Source organism: Crinia signifera, chromosome 1, assembly GCF_055691185.1.
Source record: "Crinia signifera chromosome 1, ASM5569118v1, whole genome shotgun sequence".
Lineage (NCBI taxonomy): Eukaryota > Metazoa > Chordata > Amphibia > Anura > Myobatrachidae > Crinia > Crinia signifera.
Window position 1 is genome coordinate 64,486,825 of NC_139217.1, and position 22,821 is coordinate 64,509,645.

A 22,821-nucleotide genomic window follows, 5' to 3' on the forward strand; every position below is an offset into this window, starting at 1 on the left:
AAGCACACAGCAGCGCTCACCGCTCATCGCCGGGCCATACACACGGGGAGGCTTTGAGCTGAAAGCCGCTCAATCTTGCTGTTTTGAGCGGCTTTCAGATCAAAGTCGCCCAGTGTGTATGGGCCTTTAGATAGTCCCCATTGATAAATAATGGAGACAACAATCTGCAATTAGCGTACTGCAGGCAATTGATGTGAAATCTACTGAATTAGGTTATTAGTACATAGCAACAATGCATAAGTTATGCAGAAATCACAGTTTTTACATAGATTTATGAACCAGTAGTCCCCTTTGTATTTTACACTAAGCGGCCTATTATTGTTCTTCTACATAGAATCAGCTGCTATTTGGACTATGGTTTTCCTTTAATTTATTCTAAATGCACGGCTACACTTAGATCTCAGACATGATACCCAGCAATTATACACCTACTATTCACTACTGCAAGCGCTGCAAGTTTATCTTTCATTGATGGAATTCAACCATAAAAACGTTGCCGTATTCACTGAAGCTGTTAAACTTGGGTCCAATTCACAATCAAAGCCGTTTTTCCTGCTTCTCTATGTAATTGTCCTTCTCAATATACACTGAACAATTACAGGGCTTTTAACGTTTAATGTCTCGTTCACAGTCTCCAGGGTGAAAAAAAATTATTCTGAAATCCCGCTACAACTACTGTACTAGGCTTCATTTTACGTCCAACTGAGAAAATGAAGATTGAAATCCAACCCTTTCTTTCGAAAGTTCTAATCACTTGGCTGCTTAACACTCATTGACACTTGACACCAAAAGACGATTTATATAGAAGGCTTGATTGGCGCAACAACAAAGAAAGGTGGTTAGCTGAGTAACATTGCTGAATGAAGACGAAAAGAAATTCAACCTGCCTCCTTATTTTTGTAAATTGAAGAACAGCGGGGTTTTTGGGGGGATGCATTCAAATCTACCGAGTTGGAAGCCTACCCTTGGGAGATCAATTTACAATGTGATTTGCATGCTTGTGATAACAGTCCTTTGTTTCCGAGTGTCTCAGATATTTTTTTTTTAAAGAGATGTTACAGAATTTTGGCAATCAACAAACCACCCCTCAGGATACCATATGGACCGTAAAGAGTATGTTTGAAGAACGTAATTTATTGCATCTTTTTCCATTTTATTTCAAAAACCTCCGTTAGTTGATTTCAAACAGTTGCAAATGATTGAGGAATGCAAGGAGGTTTGAGAAGGTAGAGAACATGAATAATAGACATGAACAGAGCAAGATTTCTTAAGCAGTGGTTCGTTAGCTGCCGTAATTGAATCAATTAATGTCCATAAATTAATTGCGGGAGTAGTCACTGTCATTATTTAGTTGTATTACAATTTTACATTTGATCAGTTTCACGGTGTATATCATTTGTGCCTCCCTGATAATTGCATGGGTGTAATGCTAGAAAGAGGTGTGACAACAAGAGGGAAGAGGGTCCTGCCTGCAGGCTTATCATTGTAAGGTCAAGTGATGCATTAGGCGGGACACTGTTATTATTATGGAAAGTTAGAGATAAAGGTCAGTTAGGAGGGGCTCGTTGTTGAGACTGTGTAGAACAGTCAACTGATAATAAGTGATGATAATCACTGATGAGAACCTAGTTATGCAGGTTTTTGTAGGAGATATCTCTGGTCTATGCTAAACTCCCCAATTCCATGACATAATTAACAAGACATCTGTTTCAAAATTAAACTACAATCAGAAAAGTAAGCATAAGAAGCTGAATATATTTTAATTGCTACATTTGCATGAATTAAATGGATTAACATTGATTTCAATGGAATATTGTTTGTATTATTATTATGTAGATTTGTAAATATGCATTTATAAGTTTATCTGTACTGAACACCATGATGTAAGTTACATGCATAGAGTAACCTTACACATTAAAACCTGAAGCCATTTTTGCAAACTTCCTATTTTTTGGTATGTTGTGCAGGAGCCAATCTGTTTGTGCGCAAATGGGTGCTGCGGATGGAGGCCAACATTAGACCATCGATGGTTGACAGTCCAATTCATTTTGGGGGCAGGAGAAAGTCTTCAAAAATATAGGTGTGTTGCTGCTATATGATGGGTGGGAAGAGGCCGGGTTACCTGTCTATGCCAGGGATGGGAAACTTGCTACAGTTTTTGTATTGTCCATGCTAAACCTGTTGCTGGGAATGCAGAGATGTGAAGCCCAACAACAGCTCAAGAGCCAAAGGTTCTCCATCTCTGGTCTACTCCCTGCGATTGTGAGTGAGGGTTCCGTTGCTGCATACTAGGAATCAACAATAAAATTCTAATGACAGCTGCTTCAGTTTACAAGTGTCGTAGTTGCAAAAGAGCTGTGAGCAGCGCCGCCAACTAGGGTACAGGACCCTTGATGCGGAACTGGCATTGCCCCAGACCACCTGCATTTTGGCTAGCAAGAACCCTGCTGCCCGTAGTATTGATGCAGAGCTGCCCAGTGTCCTTTGGATGCTCCAGGCAGTGCTGTAAATCCTTGTTCTGATACCCAACCCCTTGGCATGACATCATGTGTTCAGTAAGGGATAGAACGCAGTGCCACCACGCTCCAGCATTGACTTGCAAACGTTTAAATCTTGAGTATAAGTAGATAAGACAGATGCGGACTGGAAAGGCTACGGAACAATAAACCGCTACCAGACATTCATAGCACACATAGATAACATTTTCAAACACACATGTGAACATGTAAATGCCACACGAATCCACACATTTCCATGCGAGGGGATGTGTACGATTACACATCTCCTCGCATGTGGCCTCACAAGTGAAAAATTATTCGATGGTCGCTGCCTATCGAATCATTTTTTTCACGTTCGCAAATAAAAAGTCATTCTAGACTGACATTTTTTTTCCACGGAGATGGCCAAAAAGGAGGCACCCAGCATATTCATGGGGGTACCCATAAAACACTGGTGTTCCTCTGCTGCTAGGGAACCAAATAACCTACCTGAATATTTGTGTTTGTAGGAGGAAACCCATGCACGGGGAGAATATACAAACTCCGCACAGTTAGCGCCATGGTGGGAACCGAACCCATGACCTCAGTGCTGTGAGGCAGTAATGCTAACCATTACACCATCCGTGCTGCACTGAATGTTGAGGAGTCCGACAGGAGCGACAACAAGGGATGTGTATGTTTCTCTCTTCATTTTCCTGATTAACTCAATTTTTTTACACTTGTTTTGAAACCAAAGAATAAACCTACAATGCCGCATTTTCTAACGCAGACAGAGGAAGTAGCAGTGAGGAAATTAAACTAACGACCGTTAGCTAGTTGTCACATTTCATCCAGTGGGTCAGCCGCTTGCAATTGCATTCCCTACAAAGACACAAAGCATAGCTTTCTGTTTCTAATCACATACTTTGCCAGGCAATCAAATGGTGATTTTCCGACTACGACAAAAATAGCAAAATGCAACTTGTAATAATTTAAAAAACTACAAGATACTCTCCGGTGTGGGACTACGATATCTGAATTTCACTAAGAGGCAAAAATATCCCTCCAGAGAAATTCGCCCTTACATCAAACGCTTTGTGGCAAACGCTAGGTAAGTCATCACAATAGACTTTCTATCCACAGACGGGGGAAAAAAAAAAAGAAAAATCCTTTTAGCTCAGCTTTTTGGATCTCGTTCTACTTACATTTAGAATAGGAACAGAGATGAAAGAATGCTATTCAGCTTTGCGCTTAGTAAAAGCGACAAGCAAACATTTACAGCCAGTGCTGCAGGGGCCGCGGTGAATGCACAGCATTACCCTGCGTCTCTATTTCAAGCGCTCTGTCTCACTACAATGAACCAATAGACCCCCCAGCACTAATGGGATTTGAGTATCCAGGCTATTTGTCAAAAGCAATGTGTTTTAATTTTTTTTTTTCCCTCTTCATTGTTGAATATTCACATCGCACCTTTACTATCAAAGATCATAAGCATGTGTTTGTACATTCATTACCAGCTGCTAAATTGTATTCATGAATCAACGAGCCCCTGAGATTCCTTAATGGATTCTAGTGGAATTCTTTCAACACGCATAGAAGGACAGATAAAAGCCTCAGATGGTGGTCACCGCCTCTCTTTATAACCTACGTCATAGTGCTCTCATTTGTAATAGGGAAGATAACGTACAAATGAATCAGCAAATGGCTTCACCTCTTTACCTGGAGGAGTTTCCAGTAATGAGGTCTGATTGTTATCAGACAGACCTGAGATGAGAGGAGATGAATGCACCAAAGCTCAGTTCAAGATGACAGAACAGGTGAGTTATTCTCGGGAGCATCTTGTCAGTTGGAAGTAATAATACAATCCCAGCAAACCACTGGCAACAATGTATTGATTACACTAGAACCACCTCCGGGCACATTCCGTGCTCATCTCTTTGGTATGCTCTTTATGACCCCCTCATTGTCTGCCTGGACTGTAGATAAGGGGCATTCTTGGAGAGGCAGTGCTCCCATTCCACAATAATCACAGAGCTGAGATATTTGTGGGAGAGAAGCTAATGAAAGGTTTGCACGGCCCATATAACTGGTTCTAGATGTTCCAATACAGTATATATATATACAGTATATATATATATATATATATATATATATATATATATATATTCAATACATTTTAACATTACTATATTCTAGCCATGGAGTATGAGGAGGGGGGGGGGAGAGATACTGTCCTAACTAAGAATTAATCTAATTCACTTTAAAAAGAGAAAGTGGGAAGAAGTAAAGAGGGAGCAGAAGTGGAGACGAGAGGGAGAGAGGAGAAGGAAAGAGAAGGGTTTAGGAGAAGGAGAGAGAGAGACAGGGAGGGGAGAGAGAGTAGGATATAGGGCGAGGAGAGGGAGAGAAGGAGAAGAGGAGAGGGAGTCGGGGAGGAGAAGAAAGAGAGAGCAAGGAGAGAGAGACAGGGAGAGACCAAGGAGAGGGTGACAGGGAGAGTAGAGGGAGAAAGCGAGGAAATGGAGATGAGGAGAGGGAGAGAGCAAGGAGAGGGTGATGGGGAAGGAGAGGTAGAGAGCAAGGAGAGGGAGACAGGAAGAGGAGAAGGAGAGAGCGAGGAGAGGGAGAGTGCGAGGAGAGGGTGATGGGGAGAGGAAGAAGAGGAGAGGGAAAGAGCAATAGCGAGGAGAGGGAGACGGGGAGAGAAGAGTGAGAGAGCGAGGGGAGAGAGATGGGAAGATGAGAGGGACAGAGAGAGAGCGATATGGTAATGCAATATTTATGTGAATCTGGTTCTTTATAATATATATAGAAAGAAAAAGAGAGAAAAAGGGAGGTAGGAGAGAGAGAAATGGAGAGGAGGGATTTTATTTATACATTTAGAGGAGTCAGTAGGTACCAGACCCTCCTAACACACTGAACAAAGGGCAGCCACCAAAATATATATATATATTTTTTGTAGAAATTACTATTGTAACAGACCATTGAGAACACCCGTTGTTCCCAGTGGAGTGTCTATAATGGGAGCAGAGTAGACAGTGTACACAAGTCCTTAAATAAGTGGGCCTCAAACTACACACCCTGCTACATTCACTCACCTTGAGGCCACAGGACCCATTTTGCCAGCGATATTCCACATGTGCAGTTAGACTTGGGAACAGGACCAAAGTGTTCAGCATGTGAACTGGTGCAATGTGAGAGGGCCCTCTAGCAGATATCCACAATTAGGCCAACGGATTGGGGCCTCCATTATTGAAATGCACCTCATGGTTCTACAGGTCAACCTTCAGTGTGGGCACAATTTATACTAGCAGGCAGGCATGTGGTTGAAAAGGATCCACGGCATTGTTCTAATTACAAGTTATTAAACCAATTCAAACAGTAAGTTAGCTCATGACTGGCCATGGGCACCCAATCGCAAATCCCTTTTTATTTAGCTGCGTGACCTGCTGGAGAGCAGCAGAATGTTGTTCATGTTCAGAAGGTTATTCAAAGGTTCTACTCTCTAGGACCCCATATGGTCCAACTAGACCTTGGTTGTCCTTAATAACTGGAGTGCTATGAACAAGCTTTGATAAATGATGCTCGTACATGGCTCACACAAGTTACAGTATATCCTAACTCATAAATACGCCTTTACTATGCCATGACACCTATCCAGATTTATTGTGCATGAGTGACATGTATAATGTGATAATCAATGTGTCTTCTGTTGTTAAACCGAAAGGATATTGATGTTAAAAAGTTCTAACCACAGACATTATCGCATCCCTTAATATCAGAAACACGGCTATAATTGATTTATGTTCTCCAACCATCAGTTGTTGCTGACACTTACTAATACATATATGGCCCAGATTCTATTTGGCTCGCAAATCAGTGGTGGTACGCCATGTAATAGCGCCCGCCGGACATCCGAATGCCCACCCCCTGCTAAACGCCGAATATCCCCGCAGCACTTGCGAATAGATGTTTTCCATAAACATCCATTCGCAGGCTTGCATGGGGGGGACAAAATTATTCGATGGTCGCCGACCATCAAATGACTTCTGTAGCGCTTGCTTATCTAAATCACTCTCTGGTGACTTCGATTAGAGGCTACCTGGTCCGAGAACAGGGCAAGCAGCTGATATCCGGTAAAGTGAGCTGCCCGTCCCAGGTACGCAAGTGGCCACCCCCATTCTCAATTAGATGCCCAGTGTTTTCTTGGGCGGCGTGCCCAGGAAAATGCTGGGCATTTTTCATGGGTATGCCCAGGAAACGCAGGACGTTTGCATGTGAAAGCTCTCTCCCAGCCTCCTGTACGCCACCCTCTTTGCAAGCACCTTGGAGACTAGGTGTATCAGAAGGCGCCCGCATTGAAGTTGTGCACATGCGCCTTATGCGCTGATCTTTAACATTGAGCTTATCGTACTAACGTACGAGGGAGTTCGCAAAACAGAATCACCCCCATAATTTGGAGAGAACACAACAACAACAATAATAACAAAAAATATTATTTTTCACAAGTAAAAACTGTAATATACATGTAATTCAAAAATACTGTATACTAGACTAAAAATGATTGAAGGCTCAGATTTATTCATTTTTTCACTGACACTTGTGTTGTTTAACAGTTATTCTACTATTCTTACTACATAGTAATTGATTCAAGTTATTCTTGGATGGTAATAGCAATCACCAGGAATACATAGATCACATAGGCGACACCCATTAGTGCAAAGGGCAATTACTTTAATTGCTGCCCTAAGCCAATAATCACGCTGCTTTATATGTAAGACAGGGCAGGTTTGTCTGAACAAAGACCAAACAAATCCCTTTAAATGAGATGACACGGTAATGATCATTTCCGGCAGCATGTAATTATTTTATGTTGCAAAGACTTTCCACCAATATTCCTATTAATGTTATTATTGAATCTTTTATAACACAATGGCATCTTAAAGGTAAAAATATTAGTATTGCCAGTTATATAGTTAATAATGGTATATATATATATATATATATATATATATATATATATTTATTTCTCATGTAAGGATTGGCCAACTTGTCTTTATTTTCCCTAGCTATCTCTATTACAGAGTGATAAACACAAATGGGCCAATCCTACTGATTAACATGTCCAAACTATGGCCATCCAGCTTTGGTGAAAATACAAGTCCCATCATGCCTTGACACAGTTTTGCTATTAGGGGATACTGAAACTATGGCAAGGCATGCTGGGATGTGTAGTTTCACAATAGCTGGAGGGCCATAGTTTGGACATGCCTGGATTTTGATTTGGGCACAATATGTGTTCAGAGATGATGCATATCTAGCCAGATCATCCATTGAGTAGTATAGGGTAGTAGTATAGGTGTCTATGAACTAAGTCTCGAGGGACCATTTGTCATAAAATATTTTCAGTTAATTCTTAGAAAACACCTGTTTTTTTGGGGTTAGCCGCAAATATTAAGTAACCCCCCCACACACACACACACACACACAAACACACCCTAATGTATCTAGGAGTGATTGCAGTAGGGGAATCTCCGATCCCTGCTGTAATCCTGATACCACTTCGTCCCCATTTTCATACATATGCCCCATTATTAGCTGCAGTGCCAAAGCTGTACCACCCTCAGCAATAGATCACACTGTCAAGGAACAATAGCAGCTTGGTATACATTGCATTTACATGTATATTAAAAGGCATTTAAGTGGTCTTGAAGTGAGACAGAAGAAGAAAATTTGCACAAGAAACCAAAAAAAAACAGGAGCACAGAAATTTTGCACATGCCCTTTGTCAGGTGCGTATTGCCTTCAGGGCTTGAAGCAGAATTTTACAACCGACTTGTTGTGCAATAAACAGAGCACAGATCCCGGCATGTTATGTGTAAATGGTGTAGCTACATTCCTGTAACTTCAGAATTTCTAAACTTAAGTATTTGTTTAGGAGGCAGATCAGTGGCATACAAATGTTGGGGAGTATTCAGTAAATATGGTTGAAAACAAATCCAAGCAAACAAATCCATAAACAAAATACTACCAATACAAAACATCTAAAACAATATAACCTATTCCTAATACATGGGGGCCCATTTATTAAGAATCACATTTACAATAATGGGATCTGGGTGGAATATTACCGCCCATAATCTCAGTGTAATATGCGATCCTATCGTGGGGACGTATTACCCTGTACTCGCAGAGACAAGCCTGCGATGTGCTCAGCCGGGTGCCATTGCCCCGGCGGCAGTGCGGCCTATAGCCCATAGACTACAATGGGCTACTGCCGTGTCACAATGGCGGTACCCCCGGGGACACAAAGTGATGCTGCCCGATGTTCATACATCAGGCAGTTTTGCATCCGCCATAGTAACCCATAGGGGATGCAGCCATTGGCGGTGCAGAAGGAATTACAGCAGGTATCGGAAATTCCTGCTGCAGTCCCTCCTAAAATTTTCAGGTAGTACTCAATATTTGCGGCTAACCTTCGATTTAGCCGAAAATATTCAATGATAAATGGGCCCTATGGAACTTTAAAGGGGTGAGGTTTCAGCAAACATGGTTGTTTCTAGACGGATGAGGGGGAGTTTGGATAGATTTTTATCCCCTAAATCCTTACTGGTATGCTTGTACACTCCTTACTGATTTACCTTTATATGTGATCCCTATCAGGCCAATCAAAATGGCCTAATATTGTGATTTATGATTGATGGTCATTATCACGGTACACATTTAGAAGCTGCTTTTATCAGTCAAAAGAAAAGGACCAGCAAACCCACAATTACATATGGGATCCTGATCCCGATCTCATGTGTTATCATGGCTCCGACAGCTGCTTATTGGGAATTATGCTTTGGGTGCATGAGGCACTCGAATTCTAATCCCATATAAATGCTGACATTGGGCGGTGGGATACTCCTGGTGTGAGAGTGAGGATCGGCTTTCGTGTACACAAGCACAAGGATCATACAAGCAGAACACAAGCTGAATACATGCAGAATACAAGCTGAATAGGCATTTCTGGGGGGATGCAGTGTAAATCCCGGCGGTCAGGATCCCGGCGTTCAAAATCCCGACGCCGGAATCCTGACCGCCGAAATCCCAACACTTTCTCCCTCCGTGGGTGTCCACGACACCCTCGGAGGGAGAATAAATTAGTGTGCCGAGCGTAGCAAGGCAACGGGCCCGCTGCGTGGCAAGCTCAGCGAGCCCGCAAGGGGGGGCGATCCACATCCCCCCCTTGTCGGGATTTCGGTGGTCGGGATTTAATACTGAATCCTTTCTGGGTACTGGCAAAATATTAAGAATTAAAACAAAATTCTTAACTAAATGCTCCTAAGTAATTGGATGGGCTTGATTGGCCTTTTATTCTTCATCTGGCATCATGCTTATGTCTTCAATTACTATCGAAAGGAATATATTACACTTTGTACATTTTGTGGGAGTGATGATTTATTAAAGCTTTTAAACAGGACATCTAACAACCAATCAGATTCTAGTTATTGTTTGGACTGTTCTAAATAAATAATAGTTAGAATCTTATTGGTTGTTATGGGGAAAACATAACTTGTCCTCTGTAGAATGTCGCCCTGTTTTATTTTAATTTGTAAATGGGGAATCATAAGGTGTATGGTGTAGAATATAGTGGTGTTTGCTTCCAAAGATCGACACTGTTATAACCCAGAGCTTTGCATCACGGATGGTGGTTATCATTATTGCCTCACACCACTGAGGTTATAGATTTAATACCCAGTAAAACTCAGTTCTCATGGAATCCTAACTATCTCCACTGTGGCGTAACTATAAAGGGTGCAGGGGGTGGTGCACTTGCTATGGGGCCCGGGCCATTCCAGGGGCCTGTAGACCCAGCAAATACATAGCTCACCTATTCTTACTGGTTCATTTGTGGATCTTATTTACCAATAAAATAATGAAAACATATGCTACATTAGATATTAGTTAAGGATGTCAATAGCTGAACAAGATCTAATTTATGCTAAATGTTAGCAGTTTAAGCAAGATATGTATTTTTTTTTACTTTCCTGGTAAACAGGTGTGCTAGAAAAAAAAGGGCTCAATGTAAAATTTGTGGCCGGCGGCTGTAGATAAATCAGAATCAGAATCAGAATCAACTTTATTGGCCATGTGTGCTTGCGCACACTAGGAATTTTTTGTGGAGTACAGTGCAGCATCAAGCAGGGATGAAATGGGGGGGGGGGGGGGAAACGACGACACATTACATGCATACCATTGAGACATTTTACACATTCCATTGAGACATTAAACGCATTACATTGAGAGCATTAAGACATCACTTGCGGGGATCACATGCCTGCCAAGCTGCACAGCGCCTAGGCAGCCATCAGCGGCGCCACTGGTCGTTGCAGCAGCCAGGTAGGTAGCAATATAAGCAGGGACAGTACATTTATCACACAGGGGACACATACCCGCCAAGCTGCACAGCGCCTAGGCAGCCATCAGCGGCGCCACTGGTCGTTGCAGCAGCCAGGTAGGTAGCAATATAAGCAGGACAGTACATTTATCACATAAGGGACATGAACCCGCCGAGCTGAACAGCGCCTAGGCAGCCATCGGCGGCGCCACTGGGCGTTGCGGCAGCCAGGTAGGTAGCAATATAAGCAGGGACAGTACATTTATCACACAGGGGACACATACCCGCCAAGCTGCACAGCGCCTAGGCAGCCATCGGCGGCGCCACTGGTCGTTGCGGCAGCCAGGTAGGTAGCAATATAAGCAGGGACAGTACATTTATCACACAGGGGGCACATACCCGCCAAGCTGCACAGCGCCTAGGCAGCCATCAGCGGCGCCACTGGTCGTTGCAGCAGCCAGGTAGGTAGCAATATAAGCAGGGACAGTACAGTTATCACACAGGAAACACATACCTGCCGAGCTGCACAGCGCCTAGGCAGCCATCAGCGGCGCCACTGGTCGTTGCAGCAGCCAGGCAGGTAGCAATATAAGCAGGGACAGTACAGTTAAGCAGGGACAGTACAGTTAACACATGATACATTTGCACAGTTCCTAGGCAGCCATTTGCGGCGCCAACTTGAATCTTCCTGGGGGAGAGCCGTGGGTGGTGGGGGGAGGAGGGGGCAAAGTCAGTGAGGCCGGGGGAGAGTCAGTGGAAGTGGAGGCGGGGGGGGAGGGCGCGGAGCTGCCACAGAGTTTACCCGAAGCGATGACTTCTCCCATTACATTCTACAAGAACTTTACATTACAAGTATAATGATCTTTATAATTTCACTAAATATAAACTATACACTAATGCGACTGGGCCACTTTTTGCCCGTTTCCAAAGGATTGGGCCAAGAAATACTGTGAAAAGTGTCCAAATCACATGTGTTTGACATGAGATCCAATACGCAGTTCTGTGTGCATCGGATTGGAGTAAGAGATCGGCCCTGCTTGCACGTCTGACCTCTGACTCCGTAAGCTTTCCTGCAGCGGGGAATGAGATGCGATGTATATTGCATGCAAAAGGACTGCATGTGATACACTGTATGTGATCCTGCTGCTCGTGAAGGTGGTTCAGTTATTTCTCCCCTCAGAAAAGTCACAGTAATGTAGAAACATACATAGAATTTGACGGCAGATAAGAACCATTTGGCCCATCTAGTCTGCCCATTAAGACTAAGAAGACAACTATGACTCCCATTTATATTGTTCCTCGATCACATCTCAGAAACAAAGGTGTGCCGAACTGCGACACTTGCTCTTCTAGACTTAAGACATTAAAGGAATTTAAAAAAACATTGTTACACTTTAAATAAATATATTGGTAATTGATTTGATTATACTATTCATTTATGCTATTACTTAATTAACTTTCCTTTTACAAACCATGTTTGAAAGTACAGTGCTAAAGTCCACTGGCCAGAGGAAGCCTTTCTGAATTCCCCCCTATTGATTTAAGCCAATATGCCAACTAAAGCCAATATAACACATATAATGATTTTGAAAGAACGAATAAAAACCATGTAGATCCAGAAGAACACATAAGCACGTAAAGCTGAAAAATCTATACACCAGGGGCAATATACAACCTTCTCCTCCCATATAAACAAATAAAACACACAAGTTACCAGAGACAAACCGGTGCAGCCTTGTTTACAGCCACCTAATAACTATTTTCTGCTAGGCATTAAATCTTTGTCTCATTGTCTTTGCTGATGTTCCAAATCTTAGGGCAGGGTGAGAACTGGCATTTCATTTTTAATATCACCAAGCTATATTACAGAGGGAAAAAAATCCTTATTTCTTAAAACATTTATATTCCACTTACTAATGAGATGGTTATCTCATTAACTAGTTCCTTGGTAGGACACAAAAATAAAGAAACGACTTTTATCTTAAGTTACTGAGCCTGAAGGTAAGGCAGGAGAGCCACACCTAGAACACATTTTAAATGAAGGGCACGCCTGCTATAATGTATTATTAACAAGGATGAACAGTAGTGTAATTAAATGTAGCACAGAATAAGTGTAGCACAGTGGCAAGTTTACTATTTTTAACTGTTTCAAATAAAATATGCAAAAAGATATATTTTTGGAAATAAAAGTTTTTTTTTTTTTGTGGTGACTCAGAAAGTAATAATGTTTCAGCATCCGTAAGACTTAAAGCTAAGCCTTTTTAAATCTTTGGACTTATTTTTTTTTTCTTCTTCTTTAGTTAAAAATGAATTTTCTTTTATCCTTCAATTTTGCACCGACAGCAGATCATAGAGTCTTATGAAGTCATTAATTTTTTTCTGAAACCTTTAAGAAAGTCTTAGTCACTGTACTTCTTGATAACTGTAGATATTTGCTGCCAAACACTTTTTAGATACATTATATAATTCATTCAAACGACCCACACTCCACCATAATAAAAGAGAACTTGCCAAGGTGCCCTCCCAGGAATCCACAAATATTCAAAATCTCACAAACAGCACTCACTGGAATTTCAAACTTATAAACTGGTAGTCAATAAAAACAAAAACCTCCCAACATTTCAGTCTCAATAAAGAAAGACTGAAAGGTTGGAAATGTATTTGCCGTCAGTCTGTTTTGTTTTTACCTTTGAAAGTCCAGCGAATGCTGGCAATGAGCATTTGGAATTATAATTATATATATATATATATATATATATATATATATATATATATATATATATATATACACTCACGGGGTGAGCCAAAAAAATCTGCCAGAGAGGTAAATGCTATTCAGGCATTTAGTACATAATATTAATGTGCATGGAATACAGTTTTGAATACGGTATCGTCATTTATTGACGTACAGCATTAATGGTTCTTGGTTGCTGTTTGTAGGCCGCATCTTTCAGATGGCTCTTTTGGCTGTGTGGAGGTTTTTCATGATTGGCTTGTTAACATAGCCAGAGAAATCAAAGTGAAATGACAGTGACAGTGATAACGCCGGAAATGAAGAGCCAAGTGATTTCAAACTTTAGAAGTTGAATACAATTCTATATCATGAATACAGGTCACCATACTAAAAACAATAAAAAAAAACTGTATTCCATGCTCTTTAAATTATGTTCTAAAATTGTGAATACCATTTACCATGTCTTTTTTTCCTAACATATATGTGTGTGTGTTTGTTTGATTGTGCGGATATATATGACACATTAGTAAAATAGACAAATCAAATTTTGGTTTAATATAAAAATCACTTTATTCATCAAATGTGCACGGCATTTTCAATTACAGAAGTTTTTTCAGTAACAATAAAAAGATTTGCAATATGTTTTCATAAATACTTGATAGTTTAAGACAACTCAATTATAAAAAAAGGCTAAACATGAACCTGTAAAATATTAAGATGGAATTATTACAAAAGAAAAAAATAGTAAAAGCAATCCAGCGAGCAGAGGTCACATGTGGTGCGGAATTGTGGTGGCTCATATTTTTTCACCTCAAAAACAAATGGATTGGTCGCTGAATGAGTATTTATTTATTTTTGGCTAGTATAAAAAAGTGATATCATTTGCAATGGAACTACGCAATGCTTTAGGGAATTTTAATATAAATCCTTTATAGAAAATAAAGGTCTAATTCCCTTTCCAGGCTTTTGTTATGACCCAAAAGAAAACATTACTAGGTAACAATGCTTAATGAATCACCTCCTATGAGAGCTACTGGTTACCGTCTCTTGCTCTACATAGCAAGTATATTGGCTTTTGATATTTTATTTTTCCCTTCGGACTAGATTATATTCTAGGAGGCTCTTGGTTTAATAACTCAGAGAGAAGCTACTTCTCTCACAATATTGTTTGATCCCTTTTTCTTTAGAGGGGAATGATTATCTTGCAAAACCCTAAATTGTGAGAAATATTAGTTAATTTAGTTTATACAAATGTTGTGGTAGAAAATGGGTACCCTGGGAGCCTCCTGTGCTTAAGAGAGGAGGGGATCCGTGTGCGGCTCCTCTCTGTGGGCCCCCTCCTCTCTGCAGTGCCATAGACTCTGTGCATGTGCAGGTCTCTGAAAACATGGTGCCTACCATGTTCCCGGAGGCAAATCCTTACTGCGCATGGGCGAGTCACCAATAAAATGGCTCACGCGCCATTTTTGGAGTGATTTCTCTACCCTCAGAAGTACAGATGCTAGACTGCATAGAGGTAAATAATTCAATATGGGTGCAGATTGTGTGGTGTGGGCTTCCCTGGACTCAGGAATCTGTGTACGCCGCACACACTGCACCCATGACAGAGACACCTGTGGTTCTCTGGCTATAAAAGGACATAATAGAATACTTTTTCTTCCTAGTATATTTGTAACTATAAAGCCTCAGTTCTAGTATTTTGTATGTCAAGTCTTGTGCAGGTTGATGAACTGTGATTGCCCCCCCCGTGACAAGTTGGCTGTTCATTAATGTGGTATAATGTAGGCAGAGCATACACAATGTATCATGGACCGGGGAGGCTCCAGGGGTGGGGCTACAGCATTTAAAATTCAAATATGAGAGCCACACCCACATGCACAAACTACCATTTCAAAATTGCTCACTGGCAGTTTGTGTGGCTCCCCTATTTTAATTTTTTGAAATGTGAAGCAGCCCCACCTCTGGAGCCGCCACTGATCATGGAGCATGTCTGTATGTTTCTCTCTTGATGTTACAATAGATGCATATGATATCTTTGAAAAAATCCAGTGGTCCAGTCATTTACACAAAGTGAAGCCGGGCAGAATGCAGCTTTAACCAACTGCACATTAGAGCAGTGAAGTTAGCCATTTTGGGGAGCCTTCTTATCAAACATTTCCAATATCTAATATTGATATGTAACATACATAAAATAATTTTACAAAACATAGAGGTCTACGTACTAAGACTTGGAGAGAAAAAAAGTGGACAGAGACAAAGTACTAAAACAACCAGCTCCTAACTGCCAAGTTAATGACAGTTGTGGGCTGGTTGGTTGGTAATTTTTCTCTAGCCACTTTATCTCACTGCAAGGCTTAGTACTTAGATCCCATAGCCACTCAAGGATGAAGTGAAGGGACTAGTCCACCAACACTGCACTTCACTGATCATTGGTTATTAGTGAAAGGATATGTTGTATTCTCAATAACATTTTTCCAGCCCACACAATGCAGCAACCACTTGGTGTAGGTGACTGGCACATTATATTAGCTAACAATAATCATATTTTAATTCCTTTGAATTTTGTTTTTACTTATTACATATGTAAGCCTGTAACATTGCTCAACAGGCCAAGCTTTGTTATGTGTCTTCCAGTGCCTCATAATGTAACAGCTTTGAATATGCAATCTGGTATAACGACCGCTGTTATAAACTGCAGGTGTAATAAGTGTTATTATAGTCAATGATGTGCTGAACCTGTATTTGTAGTCATCCAAAGGTGAATTAAGAGGCCACTGATTGTAACAATAGCTATATTAATTACACTTATTTGAATGACAATAAAAGTGCAAAGCAAGTCATTAAGCATTCCCACCTCTTTCTTTAGAATGAAGTAAGGTTTGAGAAAATCGAGAATTCAAACTGATTTTTGGTATTTTAATGTGACTTTGGAGATTTTAAGATCCGTTTGTACCCCATTGCTATATTTATCACATGTTATAACTATTACAAAACTAAGAAAATATACTTCCCGGAATACTTTTATAGATATCTGGTCATAGATTACTATTATTCCCAAGTAGTGGGGAAGTAGATTGCTAACACTCTTTGCTTAGTCCTAGGGGTCCCTAAAACATTGTGAGAGCATAACTTGCATATTACTAAAAAAAATTTGAATCCCTTATTTTTAGTGCAAATTTATAGAAGTTGAGTGTTAGTGATTTTAATACTAACACTTTTTGACAGGCTTTAGTGGGCAAATAGATTGCTAAGACTCGTTGCTTAGGCCTAGGGTTCCCTAAAACATTGTGAGAGCATAACTTGCATATTACTAACATTGTTTTCAATCCCTTATTTTAAGTGTATTTTTTATAAGCTGAGTGTTAGTGCTTTTAATACTAACACTGTTCGATGGGCAGTGTTCGAATTGAGAGAACCTGCAAGTTTTTGGCAATTTATCATCAGATTTAACGCAGCAATAATTTGAAAGGCAAAACCAAACTTGTTTTGAATTTTAGAATATTGCCGCTTTAAGTCTAGTGGCTAATTTTCACCAAAATTGTTGGTATCTATGACCCTCCTATGTATTTTCTGAGGCACATATTATTCAGACTTCCAATTCACCAAAAGTCACATTCCCAAATATTCTCAAAGCAGAACCATGTGTGATATGCCAATGGGTTTGTGTAGTGCAAAACAAAGGGCAGAACTGATCTGATATCTATGATGGCCTGTACAAAGAAGCGGTGGGATAGGCAAACTCTCCAAAAATATCTGTACTTACATAACTTGTCTGCTTGATCAATAAAAAAAAAAATGGTGTCTAGAAAGTCTCCTGAAATTTTTTTATGGCTGGAGACGAAGAAAAAAAAATCTATGTATCTTAATAAAGGGTACAAAACATAATCTAATAATAATTAAATGACAAGAATGTAAACCTTCAAGTACAGAGATATATAGACCACTTCTTTCGAGTGGGTAGATGAATTCAAGCCTTGGCAATAGATAAAGTGAAGAAATATAAGGTACAACCAATCAGCTCCTTTGATTTTTCAAAAACAGCCTTTAAAATGACAGTTGATTGGCTAGCACTTTAGATCTATGCATGGCTTGATGCATCTGGCCAATGGAAATACAATAAGTTGTAGTTGTGGAACACAATGGCAGCCATATCAGTCATGACTGCAGATTGACCGGACCCATTTCTATCATTTTAAGCTAAGGAAACCAAAAATGAATAAAGCTTTCACTGACTACCTGTGGTATATTTGATATAGTTAATCTAATTATACATTATGTCTCTATTGATAGTGCATTCACGTTTTAAATTCAGCCAGGCAAAAAAGTATTTATATGCTAAAAACACTTCCATGTTCATAGTGTAGACATGCATCGTTATCGGCAACAGCGTAAAATTTGAAGCTTTAAATTAAAGCTCTAAATTCTTTTATTTATTTTTTTTTCCTTTTTTGATATATCTATAATAAATATTCGTCTTTATATAATAAATATATTTTTTATTGGTTTATTTTATAAGAAAATAAAAATGTTCCTTCTTAAGTCGTCGTATTTTTCCTAGTTTAGCCAACGGTTTCAGGAAAAGTACATAACATTTAACAAATCATTTTGCAACATTTCAGAAATTCACAAGAGGGTTATAAGCATTCAGGAAAAAAAAAAAAAAAAAGTGAACGTATAATAGAACCATTTATACATACAGCGTACCTTTTTGAATGCAAACTTTAACCAAACGATGGATTCCTTAGGTATTCCACAGTCTTGCTTTGTGAAATTCATTTTTTGTAATAAGGCAAGTAAAAAAAAAAAACCGTAATACTTTAAAAGGAGTCTATATGTCTTTAAATGTATATATAAATGGTTTTCAAGGCTCTCCAGTGTTTCCGATGCCCGTCGCTTGAAGCTTCTTTCAAAAAAATTTTAGGCCGCAGAGTCATTCTATATACACACTGATAAATAAGAGTGACTCTGTGCAAAATAGTCCCACAATCACATTCTCTAGCTCTTTAAGACAGATATTTTTCAAGATCGCAGCTGAGGTTCACCAGAGGAGCGTGCAGTGACCTGTGAATAAATAGAGGTCTTTCAGTTTCAAGTTTAATTATCCCCAATGAATGAGGACTTTGCAAAATGATATGAAAATTATAAACACCTGAAAAATACGGCTTGCTGTGGTAGATAGTATTCGAATTTCCAGCATCATTAAAAGGTAAAACGTATTGCTTAGAGCAAATGAAAAGATGCCTATCCGTGTATTTGCCCGTCATTAGGTTACACGGGGCCACATAGCTGCAGATAAATTATAATTACCAGCAGCAGATAGAGAAATTTAAAAAGCAGTTTAGGATAACAAATAAAAGCGTTGCGGTGCAATTGCCGACACATGCAGGAAATTCCATATAAATAGCTTGTGTCTTTTCAAGCAAATGTATTCGTTATTCTTACTCAAAGTAATAGGTGCTATAAATCTTATATAATACACACGTGATGTTAATGTATATTTAAATCCCTGTAAATAATAGCTAAATAAACAGTGAGCTGTGATCTCATCGCTATGATGCCCAATAGGATAACCTGTGTGTTATATGCAATAGATAACCGTTTATTGTACATTATAACGTATATTAGAAGTCACCTTGGAAGCCTATTACCTGTATAACAGCACAGAATGCCTATAGGGTTTATAAGATCTATATAATTTACAGTAGGAAGTGTTATCTATCTATCTATCTATCTATCTATCTATCTATCTATCTATCTATCTATCTATCTATCATCTATTAATTAAATGGCACATAAAAACTATTCAATTGGACTGTACAAAACCAAATACCTAGACTTACGATATAATACAGTAAATCATTTCATATGCTTAAAAGTAGAAACAGTAGAATACAAAAAGCATGATAAATAGTAATTCCTTAAAGAGAAAACATGGTGTGGAACCTACGACTGTGTTTCATTTCAGCATGACATTTGGCTAGCTGAGTGGCTTGGTTGCCCATTATCTGTTATGGTAAACTGAGTATTTCGGGGTAAATACAACTATTGGAAAAGGGGGATAATGGCTCAAATGTCACACATACGAAACAAGATGTGACTATCACGTAATCCAATTGCTTGCATGGGAGAGCAAGGCTAGGACTCAGTAAAGGCTGTATTTCATGTTGGTTGACAGGCTTGAAATACATTACAATGCACTGGAATGCGTAACCTTTAAAAATGGCCAACTAAATGGTGTGTGTGTGTGTGTGTGTGCGCGTGTGTCTGGGGGTGGGGAGTGGGGACATATATTATTTATTCTTCTGGGACTTTATTTATAACCTATATAACCAAGTTCATTGCTGTTACTCAGAATTGATTCTGCACTCTATGATTTGGTGGCCTGTACTATTCTATCCATGCAATTCCTAATTAAGACTTACTTGCTAAGTCTCTTGGGCCACTGTTCTTTATGGGCACATGGTGAGACTCAATTTGTTTGGGGTGTTGGTGTTATAATGAGATGTCAATCTATCATATATATATATATATATATATATATATATATATATATATATATGATTCTAGCCTTGCTTCAGTCATATCAGTATGATAGAAAAAAAACTTAAAAGCAGCTCCATTACACACACACACACACAAAACCACTCCCCTTTGGCGCATATATCCAGCCCTTCCCCAGCCACCCCTCTCTCACACACATATACCCCAGCCACCAACCTCTCACATGTATATGCTAAGTTTCCAAGTCGGCATCTTGGTCTGCAATGATCCTGCAAAGATAATGTTGCCTGAGAACTGACTTATGTTAAACATAATTCTCTCTTGTGTTCCTATGTATTAGTTTGTCCATACTATCATTTTTTTTTTTTGTCTCCTACATGGTGACAGCCATTTTGTTGAGAACATTTCTATACAGATATCCTTATTTGCTGCTGAAGAGGTGGGCATCCTTGCTCTATGAGGCCAGAACTGCAGTTCTGTTATATCTGCCTTTTTGGCATAGTTAATTAAAAAAATGAGGGCAATGTTTAGGGGTGTGGCAGATACTACTACATGCAGTTTGTGCCTGGAGAAGGAAATCTGTTGATTGTGAATGAAATACCCAAAGCACAAAGAAAGTTTTAACAAAAAATAATGTAGAAATAATAGTATTGTAATTCACTCAGTGTCCTTCATAAACGTGAGTCCCGATGTGAACACATCGCTTCTTATCACACTGTACAATATGATGTGGGAAAAAAAAGTGGTAGTGGTGTTCATATGATTCTTTGATATGCAGTAAATCCAATCGGTATTACTACTTATGCAGGAAATTAGAGGTGATATAATGTGTTACTTACAGCAGAGGTAGCAGATTTTGTTCCTGCTGGACATTCCACAGATCGGAATCCTCAATTCTTAATCCTTTGACGGGATCGCAAGAATTGTTCCGGTGATTTTGGCAGACACTGGTACAGCGGATCCAAGTGTCCATATAGCTGCGTATATTCATAATGGGTACATCGAGACTCACTTTTATGAATGCTACTTAGTGACTTCTAATATAAGTATTCACATAAAGGGGTAAACTTGCTTACAGGTAACGTTTTTCAATTCCGCCAAGATGCTGAATTTAAAGGAGCAATAATATTAAATTCAAAACTTGGACTATTTTGTATTTACCATGATTGCCGCTTTAAATCCAGACAACAAGGATGCCGGGACTTTGAAAAGCTACATTGAGGAAATTTCAACCTAGAGCAGTGGTTCCTAAACTTTCTTGAATTATGGTGCTCTAGAGCACGGGTGTCAAACACAAGGCCCGCGGGCCAAATCCGGCCCGCCAGACCTCTTCATGTGGCCCGCGCGAGGAGATAGCACACAGGGGCAGTGTGTCTAAAACAGGAGTGCTGCGGGCCGCGTCCACGTCCGCCTTACATGTTCCTCCACTGTAGGTGGCCATGTTCCTGTAGGCACATATGTATGCGGCTACAGAAACATGGCCGCCGGCCTCCACGGCTACGTGGAGGAGGGCCCGGCCGCCTGTTCCCTCTGATGCCCGGCAGTGACAGACACTGGGTGGGGACGTCATGACGATGACGCCGCCCGCCCATGCGTCTGTAGAGAAGTAGTAGCAGGCAGGGAAGCTGGACCAGGAGTCGGGGACAGTGTGGCCGCAGCAAGCAGTGAAGAAAAGCTGGAAGCCGCAGCAGCTGCAGGACAGACGGAGAAACAGTAAGTGAGGATGAGGATCACACTCGCAATAAAAAAAAAATATATATCTGCTGTTTCCTGAGGTGTTCCCGTGTATAATAATAATAATGCCATGACACCACAGGCTGCTCCTCCTGTATAATCATTTATGTGTCATGGCATTACTTTTATTATATTATACAGGGGGAGCAGTCTGTGGTGTCATGGTATTATTATTATACAGGGGGAGCAGCCTGTGGTGTCATGGCATTCATTTTATATTATAACGGGGGGAGCAGCCTGTGGTGTCATGGCATTATAATTATACAGGGGGACCTACAGATACAACCGGCCCTTTGAGGGTGACCAAACTGCTGATGCGGCCCCCGATGAATTTGAGTTTGACACCCCTGCTCTAGAGTAACAGAATGTTTCAAAGCACCCTTAGGATAAAAGCTTTTTATTGATTAATTTGATTTAAAAAAAATAGTAAAATAAGTAATTGTGCCTACCTGACATCCATAGGGTCAGTTATGTGGTGGAGGACAGAGTTGTGCATCTGATTGTCCAGGATTTATGATTGGCAGCCGCTAGCATTGGTTTTGTCTATAATTTTGACCATAAATAGCTTCATTTGGTCCTTCCTGGTCCACCAACCCATGGCGCCCCTGCAAGAGCCTCACAGCACCCCCTAGGCCTAAGCACACAGATCGGGAACCACTGCCCTAGAGATTTAAACAATATATTTTTCTAATTTAATCTGAGAGCATGCATTTTGATATAATTTATCAAATTTATAAATTATTGACTTTTTTTATTATTATCCAACAACAAGTCTTAGTTTTAAAACACATTCCAGAAAACAATGTAAGCATTTACACCAATTCACGCCTATTCTTTAGAATCTCATACCGAATGACAGAGATTGTTAAAAAAAACTCCTGTGAAAAACTTCAAATTATATTAGACATACAGTGCATCTTCTAAAAGTTGTTTATTTGCACTAATTGATTACATTAGACACACAATTAGGACGATCAGACATTTGTAGTAAC

At 40.0% G+C, this 22,821-nt stretch overlaps 1 protein-coding gene across 13 annotated transcripts in view; it reads right to left on the minus strand.

Moving 5' to 3' along the window:
- PCDH7 (protocadherin 7) overlaps positions 1-22,821 on the minus strand; it is a 656,577-nt gene that overhangs the window by 598,941 nt on the left and 34,815 nt on the right. For 2 of the 13 annotated variants that reach the window (XM_083158760.1, XM_083158908.1), the window contains one exon: positions 14,148-18,655. The exons of 10 other annotated variants lie outside the window; for them this stretch is intronic. In XM_083158760.1, the coding sequence (XP_083014886.1) occupies positions 18,614-18,655 (42 nt within the window). In that variant the 3' untranslated portion in view covers positions 14,148-18,613. Of the gene's footprint in view, positions 1-14,146; positions 18,656-22,278; positions 22,492-22,821 lie in introns of those variants that run through there. One more of the 13 variants, XR_014460667.1, reaches the window with a different exon arrangement.